Below are 10,205 nucleotides of genomic sequence, written 5' to 3'. Positions count from 1 at the left end.
ATACTCTGAATGATGCTGGTAGACAACTTGTCGAAACAGGTATATTATATAAATATTATATTTTTTATCTGTAAATATTACCAATCATAATTATATATATATATAATATTTGAGATTTTTGAGGATCAGTCAATAATAAAATAACTATATTGTGGTGAGGTATCCAGATTTTATTGTTCTTATAGTCATTCCCTCCGGTGAAGAAACTAATAAAAAAATGTCTTTTCTAATTATCAAACAATAGAAATGCAGTTGTACTTCTATAAGAAAAAAAAAATCAAACTACCTTCTCCACTCATTTCAGGTAAACAGGACATAGATTCAAATTTGATACACACAAAATCATTCACCACAATAAAAGTCTGATAGACACAATTAACAATTAACAACACTAATAATGAATATATAGATGCAAAACAGAAATAAACAGACTGTCTGGCAGAAAATAGAGAAAAGTTATAGCCTGGAAAAAACCATAATTAAAAATCCAACTTACCTTTATCTCAAAACCTTGTCATATAGTTGTTTTATTGTTGACTGATCCTCAGGAACCTGAAATATTTATATATATATATATAATGAGAGTGGTGGTAGCTCAGTAGATAAGGCACTCTATCTTCAGACCCAAATAATATAGTTTTTTTGAGTCAAAAGAAAGTAATGGTTGTCCAGACATAATTTTAATTTATAATTGGAAAGAGGAAAACTCTTTATTGTAAAAAAAGGGGTACTGCCCTACTATATTGTTGCTATGCATCTGAAAATCAAAATCTGTACCACTATAATCTGTACTACCCATGAATTGTCAGAGGTTCAGTACTTTGTAAGGATGTTCTGTTTCTTGAACAATTGTTATGCATCATGGGTATTTATCACACTTTATAAGGGGATCATGATCCCGCTCAACCAGCAGATTTTTCTCCAAGTAAGGGTATCCATTTCAAGAGGCTGGGTGGGCCCCAGAGGGCTTTCCGAACCCATAAGGATAACTTATGACTACAGTTACAGAATAAATAATTATCTACTACAGCTCTGTTCAAACCTGAAACCTTATTAGCTACTAGCAAAGTACCTTGCTACTAATTCCTAGGACCCAGGTACGAAGCTGGCTTTGACAGATAATTACATGCATATAACATACTATATGTAGTTAGACTGTCGACTATGTATATGGCATACTATACTTAGTCAGACTGTAGACTATGCATTTAGCATACTATATGAAGTCAGACAATTATTTTTTAAAACTTAGGGTATATTATAATTTAAATAAATTTGAAGTACGCAGCAGTAGTATATGTTTTTTTTCTGTTCTTTTTTTTGTTATAAAATATAATGTAGAATTCCTAAACCAGTCAAGTCGGTTTTTTCTATCAACAGCTTTAGTACCAGATTATTGTGAGATAAACCAATTTCTTTCTATTAAAGCTAAATCATATGTGAATTAACTATATTTGAAAGAAATGTGTATATATATATTACGATAATTTTGTGCCAAAACATTCAATTAAAAACAAAAATAAATAAAATTTGAAAATGGACTTGACTAGTTTTGATATTCTATGCCTCAATTATCATATATATTTTTCAAAATTTAAATGAGAGGTTGGAAGTTACTAATAGTTAAAAAGTTTGTATTTCATTATTAATGTAAAAAATGCGATAAAAGCTAATATTTTGCCGAAGTTAAAATTAAATACGATTTACATAAGTCGGTTTTTTGCATCCATTTTACCTATTTAAATTATTGGATTGTTATTTGTTTTGTTTTTTCCAGATTTTCACGACTTGGGCCTATAGGTGCTGATATTAAGACTGTTAAGAAGCAGATTGAAGAATTGAAGGAGTTCAAAGCTGATGTTGACCCCCATATGGTCAAAGTTGAAGCCCTAAATAGGTGGGAATTACTTATGTTATTCTTATTGTATCTTATTTTTTGTCTAACATTCAGTTTCATTCAATAAAATATGTGCTTGTTTTGCTAACACTTAGGAGTCTTTGGAGGTAAGAGTATGAATTTTGAATGACTTACATTTTTAATATCTTGGATATTTTTATTGTATGTTTATAATATGGTTATGATTTGTGATATGCCTATTTTGGGACACAGGCAAGCAGGGGATTTAAGTGAAAGAACTTCAGCAGAAGAAAGTCAAGCTTTGAGGGGCCCATTATCATCAGTCAACAGTAGATGGGACACTTTAACCAGAGGTTATTATAATTTTATTTTTAATATTTTCATCATGAAAACTTATTTTGTTCTGACAATTTTTAGTGTAGTTGAAAATAAAAAAACTCTAGTTACAGTTAGGTTAGTTAGGTAAACAGATAACTGTTATACTATTTAACATATGCTGATATTTTGGCCCAGTATATTGTACAATGTCATACCAAAGATGATATACAACGATGATCATTATTCCTCTTCTTCCTTTTGATGTGATCTGACCTCACTCTTTTCATTTGCTCAGATGGCCAATGAATATCAGCACACTTGGAGTGAAAAACAATTTTTTATTATTTTATTTTCCCATTCTCCTAACCATTGTCTTTTGGATTTAATTCACTGTTATAAATTTCTACGTAATTATGAAAATTATTTTGATTCAGTATTGCGGGGTATTTTAGAGAAAATTGTTATGATAAAATAGATCATATTGCTGTTCATTTTTATGACTGACTTGTAATAATAATTATTATTTACTTTTATTGTTTTTAGTTTATTATATTTATTTTGATTTAGTTATATATTTTGTTTTAAAACATTGGAAGTTAAATGTTGTCGGCTTATGCAGATTTAAATAGAATTAACTACAGAGCAGTAGCGAAGTAGCAACCATTATTGTTGCAGTTTCCTACTGAAGTGACAATATTGCCTCTAATGCTGGGCCCTTCATAGACGTTAAATTACATTTTAAAATTATATATTTATTGTACATATGTATAGGTATGGCTGAGAGAGCTCGACACTTAGAACAATCTCTTCTCCGCCTTGGCCAATTTCAACATGCTCTTTCTGAGTTGATAGCTTGGATTGATGCTACTGATAAAACTCTTGATGAGGAAATTCGTCCAACTGCTGGAGATCCACATCTATTAGAAGTCCAACTGGCCAAACTAAAAGTATTACAGAATTAGTAATTGTTTATTTTCTAATATTTTTTTTTTACAATTTTCACAATTAGATAACTTTTTCAGGTGTTGGTTAATGATATCCAAGCTCATCAAAGCTCAGTGGATACTCTGAATGATGCTGGTAGACAACTTGTCGAAACAGGTATATTATATAAATATTATATTTTTTATCTGTAAATATTACCAATCATAATTATACATATAGATTACCTTGGTACCAAGCCATGCTCGTATATTATTTTATTCAATTAGTTAATATAAATTTTAAAAAATACAGTAGTTTTATCTTGTACAGTCATGTGCTTAATTTTTCTGCTTAATAAAGTATATGACTGTCAGTGCAGCAAAGGTGAAGGATATTTAATTTGACAATTGGTTTTCACAATGTTTATAGAACTTCAAAATATAAAATAAAGTATAATTGCTTTCATAACCATCTCAAGTTCATGTTGTTGTTTCTATACTAAAATATTTAATTATAAACAACTGTACTGTGGTTGTTAATTTTTTTAGTGGGATTAATTTTTTATTTAATAGCATTGTTCAAAAAAATAAAGAAAAAAAAATTATATGTTTTTAACAGCTATGAATGAACTTGAACTACTTTCAAAATCAATTGAATGACATTTTCAATGCTTTTGAAATTACAAATCCATTGGAAAAGTAAATTTCTCTTGGAATAAAAATAAATGTACACACTTTAATGCTCTAAACTCAAAAAAAAAATTAACTTTTATTCTTTATTGTATACTTTTTTATTAGAATTGATGGCGTTTTATTGATTATAATTCAGTCTTTTTCCTTGGGGGAGAGAACTAAAATAACTAAGGTGCAAAGGTGGTATATAATATAATAATTCCATATAATATAAATATTTCCTCATCGTAAATATGATTAGTCTCATTTTTAAAAAAATGGTATTTTCTATTATATCTAAATATGGGAGAGAAGAAATTTGAAAGATTCTTTAATTAAATACTATATATAGATAAATAGCACCATAGAACCTTAATAAATATTTCAAATTAGAATATATTTGCCTAAATTGAAATTATAAAATTGAGTTTTCACGATTTTAATGAAAGTGGCTGATTAGTATTAGATAAAAAAAAAATAGTTCTTTTTCATAGCATATTTTTTATTCTTATTATCTTATATCAAATATTGCAATGGTATAAATCAAACGTAAACTGAAAACTAATCTGTTTAATTTATGTTGGTTGGTTTTTGAGTTCTGATTAAAGTTGGTTAAACATTTTCTGTTGGCCATTCCATGTATCTAAGATCAAGTATGAGTATAAATTGACCTTGAATATAGGTTGAACCCTCATTTTATGGTAAAAATTTTCAGAAAAAAAAACCTAAACCTACAATGAGACGAATATAGTATGTATATTAGTGACAGCTTATTGGTTTTTTTCATTGTTTCATTATTATTTTGGTTTTCAGGACAGGGATCCTTGGAGGCTTCTACTACTCAGGAGAAATTGAAATCTCTAAACAGAAGATGGGATGATCTTTTAGGTAAAGTGGCCTCCAGAAGATCTGAACTTGAAGAAGCCCTGAGGGATGCACAAAGGTCAATTATTATTTTTATGAATTGTAAAGAAAAACGTTTTTTTAACACCCATTATTGACATCTATATTTACTGTTATGGGGATATTGATTAAATTCTTTTACAGGTTCAATGGAGAAGTACAAGACATGTTTGGATGGTTAGCAGAAGTTGATGCTGCGATTGCTGCCTCTAAACCTGCAGGGGGCCTTCCAGAGACTGCATCAGAACAGCTTGAGAGGTTCATGGAAATATATAATGATTTAGAGTCAGCTCGTCCAAAGGTTGAAGCATTATTAACTCAAGGTTAGTTCTATATAATTCTGACTTTAGTAAATTTATATGAAGTTGCTAGTGGTCAATACCTAATATATTGATTTCTCTTAGGCAATGATTATCTTAAGCGTGCAGAAGGAAACAATGCTCAAGGCCTCAGTGCAAACCTAAAAGCTCTTAAACAGCGTTGGGAAGCTGTACAAGGACGTGCGAATGACAAGAAAATCAAACTGGAAATCGCTCTTAAAGAAGCTACAGAATTCCACAATGCATTGCAGGTTTGCTAAAAAAAGATAAAAATAGTATTTATATAATTCTAAAATAACTATTGTATCTTATGAATGATTAATATAACTGTTACATTTTGTTTTTAGTCATTTGTTGATTGGCTCACTAGTGCTGAGAAAACCCTTGCTAACCTTAAACCTGTTTCACGTGTTTTGGAAACAATACTGACCCAGATTGAAGAACATAAATTGTTTCAAAAGGAAGTAGGAGTTCATAGGGAGACAATGATTCAACTAGACAAAAAAGGAACACATCTGAAGTATTTTTCACAAAAACAAGACGTCATACTCATCAAGAATCTACTTATAAGGTTACTATATCATCAATTTTAGTAATTTATCACCATATATTTGTATAACTAATATTTTTAGAATCTGTTTTGAAAGTTCAGTCTTTCAAATGATGGTCTTGATAAGATTTTTGGATGAACTTTGAATGTTGTTTTTTTCCCCTCATTCCTGTTAACTGTTATTGTGACTGATTTATGATTTTGTTTCCTTAGTCTTCTTTCTGTTTATAATTTTTTTAATATATATTTTTTTTCCGTAGTACTTTTGTATTGAGGTTTGATAGTATTTTCTTCTATTATTTAGCCTTAATCTGTTAAATTAACTAACTAGATTATTGACTGCTGGTTAGTCTTGGGTAACAACCTGATGTCAGCCTCTGGCTCCTTTACCAGTTTCTTCCAGTTATATTGGTTTTATGGTACTATTATCCATAACTACAAAGGTAAGGATCTTTAGAGCATCGCTTACAGTACTCACTATCTTAAAAAAGCGGTGAAGAATCTTCTTTGAATACTTGCAGCTGTGGTCCACTCATCTTTGAGATAATCAAAGTTTTAGATGCATGTTGTTTGAGGGTGAATTAAATATAAATTATTATTTTTAATATAATCATTTTTTCAGCATTTTTCAATATATTTTCTGGCCTTATATAAACATGTAGATCACTAATTTAGAAGCCAAGAATTTGGAAGGGTATTATTTTTTTTATAAAAGTTCTTTGAGTTAGTTGTCAGCCAATTGTGTACATGCTCCTTTACTTGATTGCTTTAGAATCTTTCTCCTTCAAGTGCGCCAAAAAAAGATAGTCGCTATAGGACAAGTCTAGATTATAATAATGGTATTATATTATTTCCTAACTCAAATTCAGGGATTTATGGACAAAAACCTTAGAATCCATCGAGCAATAACTTTTCTTTAGTCAAAATGTTCAGTGATAAAGGATTGAACACTCCCTTACCCGATTCCCACTTTTGTCAATATTTCTTCAACAGTGAACTGGGGATCAAGTCAATAAGCTTTCTGGTAGCAGGAACGTTGTCATCTATAAGACATGTCGTAGGATGTCGATAATGACTCATTTTTTTGTTTTCTTTCCTACTCTTAAACTGTTGCCTAGTAATGGTATACTTAATTTTTTCTTCATCAATAGAGTGTGGTTCTTCATCAATCTCTGGGGTGGCTTATATATATATTATTATATAATAATCCCCTCAAGGGATTATTAAAAATTAACATTTCAAGTATAATGTTAATTATTTTAAAAAAACATAATATAAATAAAAAAGTTGGTATTTACTAGATACTAAGATTATCACCATGGAATGGAATATAATGACAACTCTTTTTAAATAAACTTCTTAATTCTATTATGTCACTGGGAGAGGCAAGTTTCAAGATAACTTTTTGGCCTTACCCAAACCTGTTTCGTTACTTACTGATCTTCTAGGTCTGAATCATGCCTTAGAAGACAAAATTTGTTTTTTACTTTTATGTGTAATTCAGAATATTCCCCTTTGCTTAGCAAACATTCTCAGCTCTCTTATGCGATAACAATATCTTAAAAAATTTAAGATCTTAACCAACTCTGTTGCTTTTATTAGGTATTTCACTTCACATCAGCTAATGTGTTTTGATAGAGTATGCTTAATAAGTAGATGGGATGGCCTCAAAATTCTCCTTTATCAGTTCTAACAACTGTTAATCAAACTGACAAAAAAAATCAATCTTGGTTTAAACCTCTCTTCTGTAAATTTAGAATATATGCTTGTTTGTTTTTTTTAAATCATTGAAACAAAAAAAAGTCCTGATATGCTCTCTTAGTGCTTCAGCCTCATCTGCTTGCTTTCAGAAATTTCCAAGATTTCTATTTCGGTCAGCAGCTAAGCTATTTTTCACCCCTCTTACAAAAGTTTGCTAAAAAAAAAAAAAAAAAAAAAAAAAAAAGAAAGAAAGAAAAGAATATAAAAAGTTATTTGAACTATATTTTCTGATGCATCCCAGTAAGCCACATGAAAAATTAGGGAGTTTTCGAAGCTGGTTCACTTGCTCGAAATTTTTGCCCTGCAAATGAAGCTTTTTTTAGAATTGCCATGGAAAATATTTATATTCTCATATATATTTTTGCTGTTAAATTATGATGGATATGGATATTGATATTCATACAAAAAAGTGTGTTATTAAGTTATTTAATTTATATTTTAATGTTAATAATAAGAATATAGTTTGAAAAAAAAAAAAAAAGAATTACTCTAATCATGAAAATTCATTTGTTATAACATTTCAAAAATATATTGATTTCTTTTTCACTCTGTCATAGTGTTCAACATAGATGGGAGCGTGTCGTAAGTAAAAGTGCCGAAAGAACACGAGCACTGGATCATGGATACAAAGAAGCCAAAGAATTTCACGATTTATGGTTATTATCTGAATTATATTCACTTTGATATGAAACTGACAAAAAATTTCCAGTAAATAAATAAACCTAAACCATCATTATCTCTGTTTTTGTAGGTCCAATTTAATGAATTGGTTGTCTGAAACTGACAAAAAACTAGATGAAATAACTACAGAGATTGCCGGAGCTGGCAATGATCCTGTCAAACTCAAGGCTCGCCTGGCAAAACACAAAGAAACACAAAAGGCTATTGCTCAGAAGCAAGGAGCATATGATCAAACAATGAGAGTGGGTAAAACTTTGCGTGAAAGAGCTCCAAAAAGTGATGAGTCTAAGCTGAAAACTGCTGTCAGTCAGTTGAGGGAATTATGGTCTTTAGTATCTTCAAAAGCAGTAACAGGGTATTCATAATTGAACTAGATTGATTTTAAAATGTCATTTTTGTCCTTTCTCTTAATCTTATCTTTTTAAATGTCCCTTGAATGGTACTAATGAATTACATGTATTTCTGAAGAATTAATGATAATTTTATTCTTTGCTGCAGACAAAGAAAATTAGAAGAGGCTTTACTATACTGTGGCCAGTTTAAGGAAGCATTGGAGTCACTGTTAGATTGGCTTAAAAGAACTGAGAAAACTTTATCTCAAGAAACTCGTATTTATGGAGATTTAGACACTGTACAGAATCTCATAGAGCAGCATAAGGTAGATTTTTGCTATTAACCCTTAATAGTAAGAAACTGAAGAAATGTTTTTGGGCTCTAGCTGTTTATGACTACTCTTCATGTGCATTAATTTATGTATACAGCATTTATCTTCTTTTTTTAAATTGCCAAATAATTTTTTTTTTCAATACCCAATTCAATTCCTTCTCTACTCCCTTCCCAATTCATATATATTTTTATTTAGATTTTTCCTTTTCCATTCTTCCCTGGGCCTTTTCCCATAACTCAAAGCCCAAAGAAGATCTCAAATGTTGAAAACCTCCTTACTGTATTTATGGAATGATTGTATGCCACAATAGCCTTAGGCATTGCCACGTCCGGTTCCAGTCCCTGATCAATCTGATATAATCGAAGATGGTCACTCAATGTGCCATGAAGCCGATCTATGCCTCCTCTACTCTTGGGGTGCCCTTGTATGTTGTGGTGCCATATTACGTCAAGGTCCTTCATTTCAGTTCGAATCATGGTATTGTCGAATTCTCTGCCTGAATCTGAAGAGATGCACTCCGGAACCCCGTAAAATTGAAACCACATTCGGAAAGCTGCCAGCACTGCTTCTGAGGACTTTTCCTGAACCTGGTGCGCCATTGCCGCCTTACTGAAGGGATCAATCATGGTTATCCATTTAAATCCTCTCCACATGAAAGTGTCGACTTGTAGATCGCTGGTGGTGGATCTGCGGTAGGTGTCTCTTCTTGTCTGCCTTTTGGTGGATGTCTGTCATACTTAGTGTGTTGAAAAACTTTGCAGTTTCCTACAACTTCTGTGATTGTCTTCTTCACCCCCCTCAAAAAGTATCTTCTCTTTAACACTTACAGGGTCTCCGAGATTCCTTATTGATTTGTTTTACCCTGATGATATGTGACAGTCACTTCTCTCTGGCGTTCGTCCTCCCGAACGGTTTCCACCATCAGCTTGCATCGGGCGAATGTCCTGTCCATTCCTATGAGCTCATCACACCATAGCCACTTAATCTTTTCCCAAACAGTTTCATTTCTCACGTACAGGTGAGACTTTTCCAGGCTTAGAAGCATTATTTAACGTTCTGCAGATCTGGTCGTTCTTCATGCCTGGCTGCGACCAAATCGTCATAATATTGCTCCTCCCATACTTGCTGCACTCAACTTTGAGCAGTCCAGTGGTCCTTGTCTTCCATACAATCTGCTGCCTTTTCTCGTTTATTATGTCCTCCAGTTCCTCCATATCTACTGGTCTTCCTTCCTCCGTGCTCTCATTAGACGAAGATTCCTTCCTATCCTCTTCCTCCGCCAAATTCTGTTCTTCTTCCTCTCCCGGTGTCCACTCCCGCAGGAATTGTCTAGACGGTTCTCCGGCCTCCTCTTCTACTGCATTTACTGTAATTCCTCGAGACAACCAATCGGTTATGACATTTTCTTTTCCTGGTTTGTGTATGATTTCCATGTTATATTGTGGTAGGAGCTCCTTCCAACATGTAATCCTAGCTGAAGATTCCTCCAATTTCCCCATCATTGAAGAGGCCTGTGGTCAGTGTGTACCCTAAACCTTCTGCCGAACACATA

General features: G+C 31.8%; 1 protein-coding gene across 11 annotated transcripts in view; it reads left to right on the top strand.

The window, feature by feature from the left end:
* Positions 1-10,205, top strand: part of shot (dystonin-like protein short stop) — a 155,451-nt gene that overhangs the window by 104,977 nt on the left and 40,269 nt on the right. For all 11 annotated transcript variants that reach the window (XM_067048612.1, XM_067048619.1, XM_067048615.1 and 8 more), the window contains 11 exons: positions 1,778-1,897; positions 2,111-2,211; positions 2,948-3,123; positions 3,199-3,277; positions 4,585-4,714; positions 4,819-4,997; positions 5,079-5,245; positions 5,342-5,565; positions 7,863-7,961; positions 8,057-8,341; positions 8,485-8,644. In XM_067048612.1, coding sequence (XP_066904713.1) covers positions 1,778-1,897; positions 2,111-2,211; positions 2,948-3,123; positions 3,199-3,277; positions 4,585-4,714; positions 4,819-4,997; positions 5,079-5,245; positions 5,342-5,565; positions 7,863-7,961; positions 8,057-8,341; positions 8,485-8,644 — 1,720 coding nt within the window. The remainder of the gene's footprint in view (positions 1-1,777; positions 1,898-2,110; positions 2,212-2,947; positions 3,124-3,198; positions 3,278-4,584; positions 4,715-4,818; positions 4,998-5,078; positions 5,246-5,341; positions 5,566-7,862; positions 7,962-8,056; positions 8,342-8,484; positions 8,645-10,205) is intronic.

Source organism: Halyomorpha halys, unplaced genomic scaffold (assembly GCF_000696795.3).
Source record: "Halyomorpha halys isolate HHAL.00 unplaced genomic scaffold, Hhal_1.1 Scaffold80.1, whole genome shotgun sequence".
NCBI classification, from domain to species: domain Eukaryota; kingdom Metazoa; phylum Arthropoda; class Insecta; order Hemiptera; family Pentatomidae; genus Halyomorpha; species Halyomorpha halys.
This window is presented reverse-complemented; position numbering and strand designations above follow the sequence as displayed.